We start from the raw sequence: 19780 nt of genomic DNA, 5'->3' as shown, positions 1-19780 counted from the left end.
TGATCCTATGATGGTGGTGGTGGTGGTAGTGAATTTGGAGAATTTGGACAAATTGAATACGATCGTATCATGATCATCCATGGAGGTTTAGATCTATACCACCCATGTATTGAAAAGGTTTGAAAAGGTTCGAAAAGAAACTCACTGAAAAAGTTTTGAATTTTTATAAAAAAAATGTTTCATTCTTCATCACCAACACCACCATTGAAAAGCACCACCACCACCATAATCACCACCTCCACTTCACCCATCACCGCCAACACCAACACCACCACCACTTCACCCATCAACACCAACATGACATTATCACCACAACCGAATACACAATCATCATCATTCAATCATTTTCTTCATTCTGTTTGTATCACTCATGACTGTTATCAATCTTGTCTCTCTCATGCATTGACATGTAGTGAAGAAGAAATTATGGGTCTATTAATAGGATATGAAGTGAATGGAGTGAGTTATATATGGGATTGTTGTCCATTGAGAAGATTGGATAAGGTAAATAGAATGATTTAAAATGATCAATCCATCCATACATGATCAAATCATTCAATCCTTACATGGGATTTAAAATACATTCATCATTCCATTCATGATCAAATCATTCAATCCATACATGGGATTTAAAACACATTCATCATCATTCCATCCATACATGATCAAACCATTCATTCAATGGAAATTTAAATCCATTTGGATCATTATGTACATACATAATGAAATACTTGAAAAAAAAGAGAAGAGATCGAGTAGAAATATCACCTGAACAATTAGTTCATGCTGCACAAATGGCTGAAAAATTATCAATCCATACGCATCATTCCAGAGTTGTCGGATGGTATCATTCTCATCCTCAATTTATTCATTTACCAAGTACAATAGATTTAAATTGTCAATTTCAATATCAACAAATGGATCAAGGATTTGTTGGATTAATTATTTCTTTATTTAGTAATGAAAAGAAGAACCAATTGAATGATGTCTCGATGGACAACAATAATATTGGAAGTATCAAATTGCATGCATTTCAAGCGAGAAGAGCCGGTCCTCTCTCCATGACTCCACGAGATTTATATCAACAACAGCAACAACAACACAATTCCATTCATTCCCCATTCACAGCCATGGAATCCATCATGTTACAAGCTGTGAGTGTGCCAATAGAAATTATTGATGATCACATATTATTGAAAAGTGAACGATTCACCATGGTCTCTGATCAACATTCAACCACTCCATCTTTAATGTCGTATTGGCCAAGAAATTCTCTCCAACGTATCATTCAAATTCAAGAAGCAATTATTGATGAGGAGAGAGATGAATTTCATCGAGCGATAGACTTATCAGATCATGCTCACAACACTACCAATTTATTTACAAATTTTGTGTACAATACTTCCATATATCAGGCGAATTTGGTCAATTTAATTGAAAATTGTTTAGATCCTCTCAGAGATTCATTATTGAATGAATTGGAAAGAAATTTAAATGAAATTAATCAACTACTACAAGCAGAGAGCGAACCATCCAACCCATCCAAGTAGTAAAAATTAAATTGGAGTGAATTTACAATCTATCAAGAACAATATTTGTTTTTCTCTATCAAGAACAACAATATCAATCTGCTTTTCTCTTCTTTTGAGATGGTTCAAGATCTCCATCATGTCTCGAAATGCCACTTCGAAATCGATCATGGACATTTTCCGTAAAGTGTTCCATGGAATGATGATCGCCATCCTCATTGTCCTCTTCTTCTTCTTCATAGGCAAATATTGGTTTTGGTTGTGTGTGTTGATACGCAGGTGCAATAAATAAAGGATTCTTTTCAGCTTGTTCAGCATGTTTTAAAATTGCTTCACGAGCATTTTCATGTTCTGAATTTTGATGAACCACACCCATTCCTTTCATTAAGAAATGAGTAAAACTATCATTAATTCTACCTCCAAATCCTGGTCCTTGTGGCGGTTGATTGGTTGGTTTATGATATTTTGCATCTTGTTGTTCTTGTTGTTGAATTTGTTTTTTAGATCCTTTTCTTAGAGGTTTTCTATTTCCAGATGCAAATGGAGCAATAATTTGAGGTTGTAACATTTGAGCCTGATCAATATTCTTCTTTTTAATTCCTCGACTCATACTTGTAACTAGACCACGAATGGAATGATGATAAGTACTACTACTACTACTTGAAATGGAATCATTCATTGAACAAGTAGTACTACTTGAAAGATCAAAACCCACATCATCATAATATCCTGTAATGCAATGATCTGATGCTGCAACAAAGATTTGGTTAATAATGGGATGCCATCTCAATTGAATCCCACTCACTCCTTCTCCTAAATCTAATTCATGTACCATTTCATTGCTCTTGTAATCATAAATCATTAAATGTCCATGATCTTTTTCATGGATGGAACTAGTCACACAAGCAATATAATTTCCTAATGGAGATTCAACACAATTCGAGTTTTCAAAGTAATTGGGTAAATTTGAACACACAGCGAGCGGTGAGTTCATGGCGCGCAAATCAAAAATTTGTAGACTGGTTTCATCACGAGCCATCAAGGTTTGATCATTTGTTAAAAATGACACACACGTGATGCATGAAGAGGCTATCATGATAGGGTGTATGTATCATTCATGGTTGGATCATGGGTTGTTAGGTGATCATCAACATTATTGGATGTTTGTTAGGTCATTGGAAATTTGGTTGGGTAAAAATTGGGTCATGGTTGGGTCATGATTGGGTAAAAATTGGGAGATGTTAATGATCATCATCATCAGGGTTAACAAGTTGAACACTCACACAAGAACACATCATACTTACCATTCTGCTTTTGAGAAGGAGCATAATAAATATCACTTTTGTTTCCATTTGAATTGTCCTTCCATATTTGAATCGATCCATCGCTACATCCAGCTACCATTAAATTACCTGCATTGTTATAACAACAAGAAGTACATGGTGTTTTGATTCCTTTTGAATTACGAGTCTTATAAACACTCTTATGTCCCTTACTATTAAAATATTCCATATCCCATACCCGGAGTGTACAATCCATGGAACTACTCAATACAAAACGATTGGATGCATCGGGATGCCATTTCACTCCTGTCCATGATGCTGTATGTCCGGTGGTTTTACTCATATCGACAATATAAGTATCACCTTTTTTAAATCGTCCTAATTTCTGTCCATCCCTATTATACAATATGGCTTGTAATGAATTGTCTGATAATATAAATTTATCACCACTGTTACTAAATTCTAAATGCTTGATAGCATAGGACCCATCTCTTGTAACTTCATCAATAGATTTAAATGGTTGTAAAGATTCATCCATGCCTTGAAAATCCCAAAACTTGAGAGCATAATCACTTGAACCTGAGATTAATCGTGAACCACTAGGATCAATAGCCAGTGCTGTGACTGCTTTTTTATGTCCTTTCATTTTGACAGAATGAGAACAACACGGAATGAATTCTTTAAATGTTGATGTGTGTTGGCTTGTTGCATCAACCGTAGAAGTGCTACTACTTTGATGTTCGTCGGACTCATCGATCGAATTGATTTTTTCATTCATTTCATCCTCATCATCTTCTTCTACCTCCTCAAAATGTCGTACTTGAGTAAATACCATTGGTTTTTGTTCTTCTTGATGAGACTTCAATGTTTTTGAAATGGCTGGTGAATAGGCGTTTGATTTAGTGGATGCCTGTGGTAGAATAGATATGGCCTTTTTTGTGTATTGTTGTTTGCTTGATGGTAATGTAGATGATGAATCCGAAGACGATGATGCATTGGTTTTGGATGCTGTATTCCGTTGTTTTCCAAACGCAAGGGGCAAGCCGTTAAATGAACTCATTTTTTTGATAACCAGCTCGCTGTTGAACCAGTACCAACAGCGTAAAACCTTAAAAAATATTTCAGTCTCAAAATGATTACAGTAACGGTGGTTTATGAGGACGGGTTGAAAAAGCAGGAGAAGCCTTACATCCTTGATGAAGCTGAAGAATTTAAGACGTCCTTCGATAAGATTTGTGCGTTGTTCGATATTGCCGAATCCAGGACTGATAAGTTCTCTCTTCAGTTTGAAAATCCTTGTACAGGAACCTATTATTTTCGGGATAGCACAATCCCAAAGAACACTTGGACCAAGGAGGTACGTTGAAAGATGTTTCATCACTTCTCATCCTTAATATCAAAAAACATTAGAAACTCAATATCTATCTAAAATTAAAACCTGAACTTAAATCCAGGGAATATATTTCAATACTTAATTCAGATGATAAAGTTGGAAAAGGCAAGATTCTATTCCATCTTAAAGAAGCTCTCTTTGATACGAACTTTGCGGAAGAGTTTATCTCCATGAACGGCATTGCTACACTAGCAAAAGAGGTGGTTCGTCTGAAAGGTAATCTTCAAGGCTACTGTCTGGCAGCTCTTCGGTCAGCACTTGTTTACGTTTCAGCTATGAATGTTATTTCTCAATCACCTTCAACGGTGGCCGAGATTTACAACTTGACTGACACCTCCCAACAAAACGTTCAAATCCTGAAAAATGCGCTCGAGTTGATGATCGTGTTTTGCAGTTATCTGGACAACGGCATCAAATTGGTGAAAAGAGCAGCCAAAGATCTGGCATCTAAATGTAAACAACAACCGTTTCAAAATATTATGAACATTCTCAAGAGTGATGATCTGATGGTTCAAGTAAATTGCCTCACTCTTTTGAACGTAATGCTCTCCAAGGTATCCGAGCAAAAGAAGAGAAAATTATTATTTACATGGAAGCAAGCAGATTTGGAAAATGCTCTTGATTATGCAAACAGATCCGAGTTCCCTGCTGTAAAGGAACAATTGATGATTTTCCAAAAGATTTCAAAAATTGAAATTCCTCGTTCATGGTTTGTTTGTGAAAAGGTAAAACAAGAATTAGACAAGATGACAAGCAAGTATGAGCAAACTCAAGAAAAATTATTTGCCTACCAAAGACAGCAAGCAATGATCAAGGTATTGAAACAAGAAGTACAACGTTGCTACGAAACTATTAATTTATTTTCATTTAAATTTGGTTTCACTGACAGAATATGTACTTCTCAAAGAATAGATACATCTGCATCATTTGAATACACCTCTGACAAGATTGTAGACTTGAGTAAATTCCAAAGAAGATCGTTGGAAATGTCAGAGCAATATCAAATGCTTTTACAAACAAGACGAGAATTAGTGAAAATATTTCTAAACGATCCTTCATTTTCAGATCTCATTCCAAAGCCTGAACAACAGAAAACACCTGAAGATGACTTGTTTGCAAGTGATTCAGAAGATGAAAAACCTACAGATGAAGCACCACCTCCAACTCCTGAAGAAGTTCTTAAAGATGAAGAAATTATGAATTTAAAATCTAAAATAGAAGACTTGTTGAACGAATTGAATAATGAGAGAATGAAAAACATGACACAGAATGAACAAGCTAAAAAACAACTTGAACTACTGCAAAGCGAAATTAATCAAGCAAACAAGTTGTTGAGAGAAGCTGCTGAGAGCAACAACAAGAATGATAAGAAACTTGCTGAGTACAAGGCTCCATCTTTTGACGATTCGAGGCTCAGCTCTGGAAAATTGGCTCAACAAACAGGTTTGAACAATGACGATTCGTCGTTAAAGGCGGCTATTCCACCAACGATGACACATTCTAACATTCCACCACCACCTCCAACAAGCAACTCTCTGCCTGTTTTTGCTCAACAACAGAGTATGATTCCACCACCACCTCCACCTTCAACAATCATGGATGGAACCTCGAATAACATTCCACCACCAATCATCATGACAAGCAACAATGTGCCACCACCACCTCCACCACCACCATCATCATCGTTTGGGGTTGTACCACCACCACCACCAATCACGACCTCTAGCACTCCACCATCAATGATGTCGAATGTTCCACCACCTCCACCAATGACGATGAGTTCTAACATTCCACCACCAATCATGACAAGCATGAATGTACCACCACCACCACCACCACCACTTGGAATGGGAGGTATTCCACCACCACCGCCTGGAATGGGATGCATTCCACCACCACCACCTGGAATGGGAGGTATTCCACCACCACCACCAGGTATGAATGGAGTACCACCACCGCCTTCATCATTTGGAGTACCACCACCACCGCCTTCATCATTTGGAGTTGTACCTCCACCACCTGGAATGGGAGGTATTCCACCACCACCACCAGGTATGAATGGAGTACCTCCACCACCACCTGGAATGTTAAGCACGGGTATTCCCTTACCACCAGGTGGCATGATGATGCCTCCCATGATGATACACCAAATATCAAAGCCATCCAAGCCAGTTATTAATCCAACAAAGAAAATGAAACTCTTCACATGGGAGAAACATAACGTGAATTCGTAAGTATTATTGAGTCGAGTTATTGTATGTTGAACCGTAATTTCAGTCCAAATGCTATATGGAACAATATTGAAGAGGCTACAATAGATGCTGAAGAATTTGAAGAATTGTTTTGCAAGAAGGAACGTAAAATTGTTCCTAAGGAAAGAAGAGAAAAAGAGCCAACAGAATCAATGCTTTTGGATTCCAAATTATTCAACAATCTTTCCATCATGCTTAAAAAACTTCCAAAGGTCTCTCATATTGAACAAGCCGTGTTGAACCTTGACTCTAGCATACTCGCATATGAGCATATTGAACTGCTTCTAGGAAACATTCCTGAAAAAGATGTTCTCAATAGTTTTATAACAGCCTCAAAGACAAAAGATGAACGTCTTTATTCAGAACCAGAGAAATATGTTCTCATGATCACATCTATTCCTGAATATGATACTCGAATTCGTTGTTGGATGTATACATTACAGTTTGAATCAGGTCTGGTTGTTGTTGAAAAGCCATTGCAAGCCTTTGAACAGTCTTTACAAGCTCTCAAAACATCAGAGCATTTCAAAGTATTACTAGGTATTGTTTTGGCTGTAGGAAATTACTTGAATGGAGGAACTAAAAAAGGTCAAGCTGATGGTTTTGGTTTGGGAGTTCTTCCAAAGCTTGAAGAAACCAAAGATAATGTTAATGGGACCCTTGCTGACTTTTGTGTTATGAAGGCAATGAAAAAAGATGAAAAATTTGCAGAACTTCTGGAAGAATTCGAGATATTTGGAAGGTCTAAAGAGTTTAGCTTGGAAGATATCAAAAATCAGGTAGAGGGACTGGTTAATAACTTGAACGACTTTAAAAGAAAGATTAAGACTGTCCAAGGAAAGGTTGAGCCAGATGATATCTTCCTCAAAAAGATGTCAGCGTTCTTTAAAAAAGCTAAAACTGATAGTGATAACATTGAAAAGAAGTTTGAAAGTTTTAAGAAAGAATTTACTGACTTGTTAAGGTTTTTCTCTTACAAGGAGAGTGATATTCCAAAGATTGACACTAAAGATTTCTTTGGAATTATTTTCAACTTTGTTGAAATGGTTAGAAAATCAATTGAAAAGATTAAGAAAGATCAAGCAAAGAAGCAAAAGCAACAGTTAACAAAAGGGCAAGGTGCTAAAATCTCATCAGCCGTTGGGGGTGAAGATGCAATGGCTGCTCTTGTGGATAAGATTAAAAGCGACCTCAAAAGACAATAAACATTCATTGTATCTCCAAATTAATATTCAATAAGTCCACAGTGTGAGTTCAGATGGACGTGAATGTGCCACCACAAAAAATGCCGCTCTTCAATCCTCTGCTCGTGTTGTTCAGGAATTTGCTGTGGTTTTTGTTCCGAAATCCATCGTTGCACACTCCACAAACTAAAATAATTCTGTTGTTTAATACGGACACTATTCGAAGTATTATTGGACCTAAAAATGCACAAGAATTAACTACGGTGAGCATTCCTGAATCGTCATCCCAATATTCAACCAACAATCGGAAAATATCCGTTCGATTCAATTCAATGACCAATGATCATCAACATGTAGTGGGACAAATAGATCAAAATTTATTATCTTTTATGAGTAATACATTACTTTCACATCCAATTCAAAGTCTTGTAATTTTGAGAAGAGAAAAACCAGATTTAAAGAAGAGAATTGAAAAAATTTCAAAAACTCCAATCAAAACTCTTGACGACCAAGATCCAACGATATTTAGATATGGAAAATCGCGAGCAGAAAGGGAATTTCTTGAAGAAAGATTTTAGTGACAAAAGATTAGTGTTTTTTCAAGAATTCTATATCAACAAACATGGCAAACTGTTTCGAAATCGCTCATGTTCGAATATTACATGAATAATGATTTGCAATGTGAATAATTTTTACGACAAGTTAGAGATTGATCAATCCACTTGTTCTTTTGCGAATAATTGAGGAACGAATACACTCTTGAAAGTCTCAGAGAGTACGTTAATAAATTCCTCCTCCTACACAAACCATTTCAGGAAATTCATTCATTCTCTTGTACAATACTGCTACCTGACCAGGTGCAATAGCTCTTGCTTGTTCTTCTTTTAACACAATTTTGTATTTATCATTTTCAATTTTCTCAATGGAGCATGCAAATGGTTCTTTTTGGTTGTACCTTACTTTGACATAATAGTCCTTGTTGTTGTCTTCATTTGATTCAGACGTCACATCTTCTAACCAATGACAGTTTGATATTGAAAATTCAGATTTCATCAATGAATAATGATCATTTCCAGGACAGGCATATAAAATATTATTTCGAGTATCTTTTTCACACACAAACCACTTATCCTTCATTCCAGATAATCCAATACCTTGTCCAATCGTATAAAATGATATTCCATCATGCTTTCCTAATATAGTTTGTTTGTCTACTATAGAAATAATATTTCCAGGTGTAATATTAATATATTTAGATAAAAAATCTTTAAACTTTCGTTTTCCAATAAAACATATTCCAACACTATCCTTTCTATTCCATAATTCATTTGGAAATTTAAAATAATCTCTTGCAAGTAAACGAACATGATCTGTTTTTAGAAATCCACCAAGAGGAAATAAACTTGAATGAAAGGCATGCTTGTTGACAAAGGCTAAAAAATAACTTTGATCTTTGGAGTGATCAATGGCGCGCAGTAGATGAGTGGCGGGAATATTCGGAATGATCGTATGAGGAGGAGTCGTAGTCGTATGAGGAGGAGGAGTCGTCTTATTAGTCATAGTCGTATGAGGAGTCATAGTCGTAGTAGCGTTACAACCACTTGCATGTTCATAACCAATTTGAGCATAATGTCCTGTACCAATATAATCAGCTCCACATTTCTCTTGTGCATACTTCAACATGGCATCAAATTTGATAAATTTGTTACAAAAGAGATCTGGATTTGGTGTTTGTCCTTGAATATATCCATCAAGTAATCTTTCAAATACATCATTCCAATACTCATCAATAAACTCTACTGGATGCATTCCATCACCCACTAATGGTATTTGATACTTGTCACACATTGTTTTTACATCGTTCCAATCCTTGGTAAATGTACAAAATTGTTTAGATGGATCTTCTTCAGCAGAATCCCAATTTCTCATATGAAGAGCCATTACATTAAATCCAAATTCTTTTAAGAGACATGCAGTAAGTGAACTATCTACACCACCACTCATTCCAACCACAATGGAAATGTTTTGTCGATGGATGGTTGAGTTTGTATGGGTTGTAATGGTTGAATGGTGCTGCTCTCCATATTTGGTTGGAGAAATGGACTTTGCTGTTGACAATGATGAATGCTTGGAGGTTTTTGAAATATTTTTTACGTGTTCTGAGGTTTGAAAGGAAGGATTTGTTTGTTCCATCGTCATCATTAGGTGTTGCTTTTTGAATAAATAATGTTGTTCAATTTGATGGCAATAACGTTCAAATTGAGAGAGTAATTCTCGCGTTAAAAATTGAGAGTTAATCATGGATTGAGGCTCAATTTCTGTGCGAACGACTCTATCTAGATTGGAATTTTGAGATAAAGATTTTCTAGAGTAGGATGAATTTGCTGTACAAAAATGTGTTTCTTCTTTCTCTCGATTCGGAAATGAATTTCTGTAGGTTGAATAATTGTGCTCATTAAAACCAGTCGAGCTGGTGATGTGATTCACCATGGTGCACCTGAACACAAGATAATAATTGCCGAGAGTTCTTTTGCGAAAGAAAGTCAAGTGTGTTCGATTGAATGGTAAAGCACGTCGCAGCATTTTTAAAAACGCTGTTGTTGGTGCCGAATTTTGATAGAGTGTTGTAAAGTAAAAAAAAATGGCCAGACGTTTTCTCGTCCCTCTCTTTCTTGGAACTGGTAGCGTTCTCTTTGGCTCCCACATTTTTGCAGGAAGCCCAAAGTCAGAAATAACATCTGCAGTTTCTGATTCATCAATATTCAAGACATTGCAGAATTGTAAGTACTCACAACAATAGAAGTTCATTGAACATGTTTTTGTATGTTACGTTGGCCACAACAGCTTACAAGGATATTTTATCTCAACTTGATGAAATGAAAAAGAGCGGAAACACATTGGACAATCAATCTCAAGTTGTAGAGTCTGTCTGCTCCAAGCAATTAAACCCTTCAGTTTGCAAGTCTCTCATGAACGGAAATTACGACAAATTCAAGGCTGGAACATTCTCCAATGAAGATTTACAAAAGTTTGTTGCTCAAGAAATCGCAAAGCAAAGAAAGAATAGTGGTGGTGCCGGTCATCATTAAAATTAATTAATTAATACTACTGGGTGTTTTGATTACAAGCGTTCCTGTTGTTGAATCACATAAACAATTTTATTTACCGCAATGTTGTTATTGGATGTAATTATGATGAAAATGCCATCAGCAGGCAGTAATCACAAAAAATGTCCCATAACAAAACTTCTCAGAGTTCTTCGTCATCCTCTCGTTGTGCCGATCGTCCAGACCTGTCGAACAATGTTGCTGCCTGCAACTCCAATAACGACACTCGGGATGATTCCATGAGCTCTCCCGTATCATCAAAAAAGCAAAAATCCATGCTTGACTATGTGCATGGTCACCAACCACATGTCGATCATCACGAACACAAAAGAAAACGACAAGATGAGAACGAGTCATGGATCGAAAAGATGCGAAAGTCGGCTCATCCTTCTTCTTCCCAAACCAACAACAACAATTCATCTCCATTCCGAGTCAAACCTTCAAAAACTCATTCAACTCCGCAGCTCTCTGATATTATTACCACACCACATGTTGAATCGTCATCAACGCCTCCAACAAAGAGTAACTATTCTTCCAAAAAGAAAATCATCGAAGGATGGAATTCGAACTGTGTAAAACTTCCATGTCATGAAAATAATGTATATTTTCAAAATAATAGACAACTCTCGAAATGGTATCTCATCAAAACACTTTTACAACAAAAAATTAGAAATGTAAATGATCTCATTCAAGTGATACGAACAATTAATTCAAGTTGGACATTCAATTCATCAACATTTTCATCACTTCAAACACTCTTTGAAAATGTATATAGTGACAGTGAAAAAGAACTATTTTTTAACAAAACTTTACCTTGTATTCAATCTCTAGCTCTAGAATTACCTAATTTATTTGACAAGTCATCCATTCCACTTTTGAAACAACAATCTGATATGGTTGTACATTTAAGTAGAAAACAAATATGTTGTCTTTTAGCGCATGCATTATTTTGTACATTTCCAAGAAGAAATCAAACAAGTAATCCATCGGATGAATATTATTCTTATCCATCGATTAATTTTATTACCCTTTTTAAGAAATCACCGCTCACAAAAAGGCCAATGAAGAAGGAACCAACACCGAACAATAGTAGTAGCAGCAATAAGGACTCAATTTTTGATTCCATAGATCATCATTCGATCATAGCAGCGAAATCTGTAAATGATGCAACAACAACATTCATGAATACCACCACCTCACCGATCAACACCATGGATAGCACTGCCACCAATTCCATCACGATAACAACGAGCACTACAAGTAGTAGTAGTAGTAGTAATACCACAATTTCAACAAATCTAAATGTAATTGATGATCATGTACCACCACCACCACCAACAACAACTTATGATCATACAATGACTACTCATGTTGCAACCATGATGATTACTACTGATACCACCACTACAACCGTTGCTTCGTGTTCCTCTTCTTCTAACAATGAAACAAGTAACAATAATCATTCCAATTTAAGTAATAGTACCATTTCAATTTCTTCATTGGAAGATGATTTATTGATTGATGAAGAATTATTGAGTCCAAATGAGTATACTTTAGAACAAGATCAACAATATGAAGAAACTAGTTTATTTATTGAAAAGTTGAAAACAATATTTCATTATTTCAACAAGATGAGTGATCTGATTGCAGAGAATAATCCTATTCTTGAAGAAATTGTATCCTTTGAAAGAAAACTTCTCTTAGATGATCCTTCAGAAATGGAAAAGATTTGGAAAACAAGTTCACAACGATTGATACACAAATTGACCATCAAAGACTGTGGTACTATTGAAGATGATTCTCCTCACACTTATGACTGTTGTCATGTTGACTTTGCGAATAAGGTATGTGGTATATGTTCCCAGATCTAATTTGTTCATTTCAAAATCATGTGAATGGGCGTATTCTTTCTCAAATTGTGTTTTTTTCAAAATATGACTCATTCTGACCCACGTGTGTGTGTTGTTGTTGTTCAACTTTCTCAATGTGGGTTTACCACACGACTTCCTCAATGCTTTCAAATGGACTCATTCACACAATGACTCTCACTGATCATTCACACACGCACACCACACACACACTCATGGTAGATGATTGGAGGAGGTGTACTTCAGCACGGAGCTGTTCAAGAAGAAATTCGATTCTTAATCAACACGGAATGTATTGTCAGTCGATTATTTACAGAAGAATTACAAGACAATGAATGTTTTCTCATCAAAAACTCGAAACGATTTTCACGCTATGAGGGTTATTCTTACACCTATCGATTCATTGGAGATTATAACTCTTCCTATGAAAAATATTCACCCATTAACCATACTCTATTGGCGATCGATGCTCTCAATTTCAATGCACCTCCATTTAGAAGTCCTTTTGATCAATTCAAGCAAAAACATATTTTGAGAGAAGTTAACAAGATTTATTGTGGATTCTTGGGATGTGAAAGTTCAGTGATATCAACTGGTAATTTGGGTAAGTATGTTTGTTGTATTGTGTGAGAGTATCAAGGAAACCAATGTTTAAAAAGGTTGTGGAGCTTTCAAAGGAGATTTTCAACTCAAATTTCTTTGCCAACTCATTGCTGCTTCACAAGCCTCTTTTTATCACAACAATTCTTATGAGTTGATATATTTCACGTTCTTCGATAAGGAATTGGCTCAAAAGCTTAAAACCATGCACCATCTATTGGTTCAATTAGAGGTAACTGTATCAGAACTTTACAATTTGATGGTTAAATATTGGACAGACAAAAAAGATCCCTCACACTCTGTTTTTGATTATGTGGTGAGTGAGTTGGTTGGTTTTTGAAACACTTTTGGCCTTGTCATTGTCCACAGAACTCACGCTGAGTTACTTCTACTGTCTACAGAACTCACGCTGAGTCTTTATACCAAAGAAGGAATCGAAAGTTGTTGTTCTTCTCAAGGATGGCCTTTAAAAGGGAATACAAGAAAGTTGCAACATAGAGGGTTTGTTTATCTCTTAATGTTGTTGTTATGGCATAATGTTAGAACCATGATTTGTGCCAGCGTTGCTGAACATCTCTCTGGTATCTATCTTTCTTAAGGAACAACACAACCATTATTTTGTGTGAGAACATTTTAACGGCCATCTTGTAATATTTTATCGAAAAAAAGTGACGTTTTGCAAGTTTCGTTGTGTCAACGTCCGTTGGTTTTGGCTTGAGAACAATAAAGGAAGGCTTGGAGGGCCCTGTTTCAGGTCCAGTCTGTGCGAAATTTCATTGGTTTTTGCCTGCGTGAAGAACAATTGTTGCGCAAAATAAGTAAAACCAAAAAAAACCCACAACAAAACCTTCAACCAGCCTTGCTGATTTTCCACAAGAGGTTTTGTCATTTGCCACACAGCATGGAGATGCAGCAACCGCCAAATCCATCACCACAGCAACAAGAAGATTCACTACACGCTGAGAGCAAGCCTTCCGTATTGTTGAGTACGTCCACGAGTGTTCATTCCACCATGGATCATCATCCTTCTTCAACAACATTCACTATGGACCCATCCGTTCCAGAAATCCACAAGATCCATGATGACAAACAAGTTTTATCTGTTCCATTCAGCTCCACACCTCAAGATAATAATAATCAAATGATGATCAAGGAAGAATCAACCATGATGATGATGACATCACCAACATCAAACACTCATCATCAGCCATTCAATAATAATAATAATTATTATGGACCAACAACACCATCTAGTACCAATCATCATCTTGGTGGAATATCCTCCACTCCAACAACACCGTCAAGCCAAGGATTAGCCTCTCCTCTCCAACAGCAACAACAACCCTATCACAGACCTATTGCCAAGAGTTTTAAGAGTCCACCTCCTTCTGACTTCTTCGTGAACATTGCAGCAAATTTGAGTTATTCGGCCATTGCACAATACTTTAGATTACCTCTTCATGAGGCTTGTGTGTTCTTGCACGTTGATGAGACCTCTCTAAAGAAAAGATGTAGAGAACTTGGTATCAGAAGGTAAGTGATCATGATGATGACGAGGATTTCGAAACCTGTTTTCCATACATGTATTATTCGTGTGTGCTGGTCCGGTAATGACGAACCAAATTTGACCATTGATGACGTGATATGATGCTGAACGAATGAATGAACGAAACACATCCATTAATTTCATCCAAACACTCAACCTTGTAACGTAATCACTGTCAACATGTTGATGATTTCTTGTTGTTCTATTGGCTACTACTCTGGTTAACCCAATTGAAAACCTACTTGCTAACAACCTCTACTCAGATGGCCTTATAGAAAGAGAGGTATTGGTTCCAAATCCAACAGCAACAATAACAATGGTAATAACGTCCAATCTGTAACTGCAGTTCCTGGAAATATGCAAACTTCTTTTCCCAATACAGAAGATGATTCCGAGTCGTTGTTTTCGTGCTTTCAATTGCATAAGAAGCGAGCGAACAAACATCAACAAAAATCAAATGATGAAGCAGTGGCAGCTGAAGTATTGGGTGCAATGTGTGCACGACGTTCTTCCACTCAAAGCTCACCTTCATTACAGAACTTGTCATCACCAAAACCAAGTATGGGAATGAACAATAACCACCAACCTAATCATCATGCGTACTATCAACAACCACAACAGAATATGACTGGTTATGGAACTCCCAACACGCAATCCTTCCATAATAATAGTGTTGTGGTTGGAGGAGGAGGAGGCCAAGGTGGACCACCAATGATCAATATACCACAGCAACAGCAACAGTATCAACCACCAAGCAATGCTTACTACAACAACAACAACAACAATAACTCGTATCACTATAATAATGGACCCACTCCCTCCTCATACTCACAAGGTCCCCCACCCATTCCACAAACACCACAACCACCTCAACAGCAGTATGCTCAACATCATCAGGTGGTATCCACTTGTGCAGCGACTCCACAACCAAACACCAGTAGTGGCACTCACCAGCCAACAACAACTGTGCCATCAACCTCGAATACTACTACCACTACTTCATCGATGAATGGCAATGTAGGACTCACTTCAAATGTTGAGGCTCAATCACAACAGAGCACCACCACCACATCGAATGGTATTGTTCTTGCTTCAGGAAGTGTCATGATGACCAATTCGACCAATCATCCACCCGTTCAAACACCAACTCAACCTCCAACACAGCAGCAATACTATCCACCTCAACAATCATACCAACAGCCACCCAATGGCTATGTTGCTTATTCATATCCTCCTCCTCCTAATGGATACCCTTACCCATATCCTCCACCGTATCACGACAATGTTCAGCAGCCTTATTCACAACTGACACCACCATTGCCCTATGTACAGCAGCCACAACCATCCATACACTATCAGAATTATGTTCCACAACAAGTACCACAACTACCAGTACCACCTCAACAACAACCACCATTGCCTGCCCAGACACAACAGCAATCACCTCAGATGCAATCATTGCCTGCTCAGACATCGCAACCTCAATCATTGCCTGCTCAGACATCACAACCATCTCAACCATTGCCTGATCAGACACAATCTCAACAACCATTAGCGACTCCACAAGAAAACGAAAATAAGAACACTGCCCATGAATCAAGTGCTAATACTACCAATGAACCAACCATGGTGGTGCCATCCAATGCATCGAATTCTTCCAATTCTGTGAATGAGGATACAACTCCAAGCAACTCGGCAAATAATTCTACTGCTACGACCACTCCAAGTACCACAACAGCAGGTGGAAATCATACAAGTAGTGGTACTTCAGTTGCAACATTGACCAATAATTCAGTGAGTGTAACACCAATGCCTCCAACTTATCCTCCACAACAACAACAACAACAACCATTGCAAACAACACCACATACCTATGGACCACCACATTCTCACTATTACTATTATGACCCTTATCGATCACCACCTCAATATCAACCACAACAGGGAATGTATCCATATCCTCCACAGCCTCAAGGAGTGACACAACCACCTGGAGTTTATCCTTATCAACTTCCACCACATCCTTATGGATATCCACAACCACCACCACCACCTCATAATTATGTTCATGGTGGCCACACAATGGATCCAAATTATAACAATCATTCAGGATATACATACCCTCCACCTCAGCAGCAATATGGAGGTTATCCTCAACCACTGCCACCACCACATGGTTTCAATGCTCCGTATGGGCCTCCTCCATCTCAACCACCAGTAGTGACTTCCAATTCTGGAAATAATTATTTGCAACCTACGTGCTTACAAGGAAGTCAAACTCTTTCGAGTGGTGCTACTACAAGTGTGAATAATGGACCACCAATGCAACAACAGGCTGGAGTGCTCACTGTGTCTACAACTACGACTGCTGCAACCAACAATGTTGGCGCTGCTGATTCACAGAATCATAGTGGTGTGGTGGGTGTCATTCAACCTTGTCGAACCGTTGGCGGAACGAGTGGAACATCTTCCACATCTTCAGGAAGTAGTAGCAATGGAGAGGTCAGATCAACAACCTCACCTCAACCATCACCATCAGGTCAAACAAAGATGATTTACCAACGTCAAAGCAAACTTATTTATCCAGTGAGGACCTATCAAGCTACTGAAGCTTCAGATTCATCTTCTCCATTGACCAAACGTGATAGAGCTGAGGATGTTGAATCGCCGGTTGCCACAAAGAAAGTTACTTATTCTCAACCTTGTGCCTCAAGTACAACCAATGTTGTGGCTGCAACCAATGTCAATACGACTGCAACATCCGTCACTGTTGACCAAAAGTAGAGAGCCAGCACTTTTTGAGTACCATAACGAGAGGCAAAACAATTTTGTTAACAACCAAATATTTATTTATTACATCTTCACAAAATAAACTTTCCTATTATTTATTTATTAGAAAAAATCCACAAAAATTCCCACACAAAAAAATGCGTTTTCTGGTCTTTGCGTCAAGCCTGTATTTATATTTACTTGCTGCTTTCGGATGTTTGATCTCTTGGATGTATCTTGTGAATGATGAACCATGGCTAATCGATGAAAAGAGCAATAGAGAAATTTTAGGAATTACATCGGATATTTCTGTGGATCATTATTTGGAATCATTACGATCAGAATTGTCCCCATCAAAACAAGCTGTTGGACAATCCATCAAAACACTTCTTCGAGCACATTATCAATTTTCTTGTCTTGTTTTTCTTCTTTCCAGCGTGTTGATTTTATTAATTGTTTTTTTTGCTACTCGAAATCGAATGTTGACATTACTTACACATGTTGCTTTAGGCATTTGGCTTATTGCATTTGGATTTGTCATGAAACCAATGAATGCAGGAGGTTCTTATCATGCTAAAATATTTTGGGCAGCTGTTGCATCGAATATTGTTGGTACTATTTTGTATATTTTGCATTTATCAACTTCAAGTAGTAAGAAGAGAAATCAAAACACACCAACAGTATCTGCAACAACTCCAACCAGCGACAAAAAGACTGAATAACATGTTTAAAAAAACATGTTCAAGCTTGTTCAAACGTTTAAACGATAAATATAATTTAAGGTTGGCTTAATATTTGCCTATTACTAATATGTGACGTGCATGTTTTTGATACTTTAGATTATGCTCCTCTTCACCAAATGTTTGACAAGCAATTATTGTAATTCAATTATTATTTATGTATTGGCTTTTTTGTGACATGAAGCCGACATAGCTCAGTTGGGAGAGCGTAAGACTGAAGATCTTAAGGTCCCTGGTTCGATCCCTGGTGTCGGCAATTTTTACTTTTATCGTCACATTTTTTGGTCTTCAACCAACTTTGAACAAAAAAATGTTTCATCTTGGACCCACCACCAACAGATACACGATTGAATGCTCTCTACGAACTCTATCAAAAAACAATGTGGATATCTCTAAAAAGAAACATAACGGTCCGATTTATAGCATTAAATTTAGCAATGGAAATGGACAGTATTGCATGAGTGCCGGAGGGGACAAAATAATTAAATTATTTAATCCTTTTAAATCATTTTTTGTTCTGAAAGAATATAAAGGTCATGGATATGAAGTTTTTGATTTGGATATGTAAGTCCAGACATACTGAGGATTTTGAAAACATTTTCCAAACATCTTTTATGATCATTAACACTCTGATGACATTTTTAAATTCATTCCTAGATCTACTGATAATAATTTCTTTGTGAGTGCCAGTGGAGATAAATCTGTGTTCTTATGGGATATTTCAACTGGGGAAGTGAAGAGAAGATTTAAAGAGCACAAAGGAGTATGTATAATATTGTGGTCATTGAATAATTACCCAAATCATAGAAAGTGAATTGTGTAAAATATAGCAACAATAATGAAGTCGTAATTTCAGGTTCATATGATAGAACAATGAAAGTATGGGACATGAGATCAGGATCATTTAAATCTATTCAAACAATGAATGACTTTCAAGATAGCGTTTCAAGTATTGCATGTTCTGATACAAGTATTTTGGCTGGATGTGTGGATGGCACTGTACATAATTATGATATTAGAATGGGAAAACTGAAATTGGATCATATGGGAACCAAGAGTATTGGTCATGTATCTTTCACCCATGATTTTCTGTGTTATTTATGCAGCTCATTAGAATCAACCATTTCCATGGTGGAAGTGAGCACTGGAAATATTTTAAGAGTTTTTAAGGGTCATCAAAATGAAAAGTATCAAATCAAACATACTCTTTCGAGCAATGACAAGTACTTGTTTAGTGGCGATGAGAGAGGCAAAATATTTCGGTGGGATTTGAGTACTGAATCATGTGAAGAAATTGTTGACCCTCAAGCTCATGCGACTGTTTCAACCATCAATACTACTACCACTATTGACGAAATTATCTCCATTGACTATCATCCAGTAGGTAGGTTCATTATAATTTGTCATATTCAACCTTTCTCTAAATCATCTGAGAAGATAATTATTTTATTACGGGTTCAGTCAATGCAGAAATTGCTCTTTGGAGAGAAAGTAGCTCAATTAATTAAA

General features: G+C 37.0%; 10 protein-coding genes across 10 annotated transcripts; 8 read left to right on the top strand and 2 right to left on the bottom strand.

Annotated features, from left to right (window-relative positions):
• Nucleotides 1-174: 174 nt before the first annotated feature.
• On the top strand, nucleotides 175-1550 carry C9374_006954 (uncharacterized protein; the record flags this gene model as incomplete). Its single annotated transcript, XM_044696871.1, has 2 exons — nucleotides 175-504; nucleotides 744-1550. 2 exons carry the CDS (start codon nucleotides 175-177, stop codon nucleotides 1548-1550), a joined length of 1137 nt encoding a protein of 378 aa, XP_044555317.1.
• Nucleotides 1551-1623: 73 nt separating this feature from the next.
• Nucleotides 1624-3872, bottom strand: C9374_006953 (uncharacterized protein; the record flags this gene model as incomplete). Its single annotated transcript, XM_044696870.1, has 2 exons — nucleotides 1624-2618; nucleotides 2834-3872. The coding sequence occupies 2 exons, from the start codon at nucleotides 3870-3872 to the stop codon at nucleotides 1624-1626; spliced, it is 2034 nt and encodes a 677-aa protein (XP_044555316.1).
• Nucleotides 3873-3944: 72 nt separating this feature from the next.
• Nucleotides 3945-7662, top strand: C9374_006952 (uncharacterized protein; the record flags this gene model as incomplete). The annotated part of the gene is made up of 3 exons (XM_044696869.1): nucleotides 3945-4169; nucleotides 4223-6435; nucleotides 6483-7662. The coding sequence occupies 3 exons, from the start codon at nucleotides 3945-3947 to the stop codon at nucleotides 7660-7662; spliced, it is 3618 nt and encodes a 1205-aa protein (XP_044555315.1).
• An 80-nt stretch (nucleotides 7663-7742) lies between these two features.
• C9374_006951 (uncharacterized protein) lies at nucleotides 7743-8219 on the top strand (the record flags this gene model as incomplete). Its single annotated transcript, XM_044696868.1, has 1 exon — nucleotides 7743-8219. One exon carries the CDS (start codon nucleotides 7743-7745, stop codon nucleotides 8217-8219), a length of 477 nt encoding a protein of 158 aa, XP_044555314.1.
• A 202-nt stretch (nucleotides 8220-8421) lies between these two features.
• C9374_006950 (uncharacterized protein) lies at nucleotides 8422-10131 on the bottom strand (the record flags this gene model as incomplete). Its single annotated transcript, XM_044696867.1, has 1 exon — nucleotides 8422-10131. The coding sequence occupies one exon, from the start codon at nucleotides 10129-10131 to the stop codon at nucleotides 8422-8424; it is 1710 nt and encodes a 569-aa protein (XP_044555313.1).
• Nucleotides 10132-10282: 151 nt separating this feature from the next.
• C9374_006949 (uncharacterized protein) lies at nucleotides 10283-10730 on the top strand (the record flags this gene model as incomplete). The annotated part of the gene is made up of 2 exons (XM_044696865.1): nucleotides 10283-10421; nucleotides 10486-10730. The coding sequence occupies 2 exons, from the start codon at nucleotides 10283-10285 to the stop codon at nucleotides 10728-10730; spliced, it is 384 nt and encodes a 127-aa protein (XP_044555312.1).
• A 140-nt stretch (nucleotides 10731-10870) lies between these two features.
• Nucleotides 10871-13556, top strand: C9374_006948 (uncharacterized protein; the record flags this gene model as incomplete). Its single annotated transcript, XM_044696864.1, has 3 exons — nucleotides 10871-12592; nucleotides 12839-13220; nucleotides 13276-13556. The coding sequence occupies 3 exons, from the start codon at nucleotides 10871-10873 to the stop codon at nucleotides 13554-13556; spliced, it is 2385 nt and encodes a 794-aa protein (XP_044555311.1).
• A 561-nt stretch (nucleotides 13557-14117) lies between these two features.
• On the top strand, nucleotides 14118-17546 carry C9374_006947 (uncharacterized protein; the record flags this gene model as incomplete). The annotated part of the gene is made up of 2 exons (XM_044696863.1): nucleotides 14118-14749; nucleotides 15026-17546. 2 exons carry the CDS (start codon nucleotides 14118-14120, stop codon nucleotides 17544-17546), a joined length of 3153 nt encoding a protein of 1050 aa, XP_044555310.1.
• Nucleotides 17547-17689: 143 nt separating this feature from the next.
• Nucleotides 17690-18253, top strand: C9374_006946 (uncharacterized protein; the record flags this gene model as incomplete). The annotated part of the gene is made up of 1 exon (XM_044696862.1): nucleotides 17690-18253. The coding sequence occupies one exon, from the start codon at nucleotides 17690-17692 to the stop codon at nucleotides 18251-18253; it is 564 nt and encodes a 187-aa protein (XP_044555309.1).
• A 328-nt stretch (nucleotides 18254-18581) lies between these two features.
• C9374_006945 (uncharacterized protein) lies at nucleotides 18582-19779 on the top strand (the record flags this gene model as incomplete). The annotated part of the gene is made up of 4 exons (XM_044696861.1): nucleotides 18582-18835; nucleotides 18929-19034; nucleotides 19079-19655; nucleotides 19709-19779. 4 exons carry the CDS (start codon nucleotides 18582-18584, stop codon nucleotides 19777-19779), a joined length of 1008 nt encoding a protein of 335 aa, XP_044555308.1.
• Nucleotide 19780: the final 1 nt, after the last annotated feature.

This window comes from Naegleria lovaniensis (genome assembly GCF_003324165.1).
Source record: "Naegleria lovaniensis strain ATCC 30569 chromosome Unknown tig002, whole genome shotgun sequence".
NCBI classification, from domain to species: domain Eukaryota; phylum Heterolobosea; class Eutetramitea; order Acrasida; family Naegleriidae; genus Naegleria; species Naegleria lovaniensis.
Note: the sequence above shows the minus strand (reverse complement) of the source record. Positions and strands in the feature narration are given on the sequence as shown.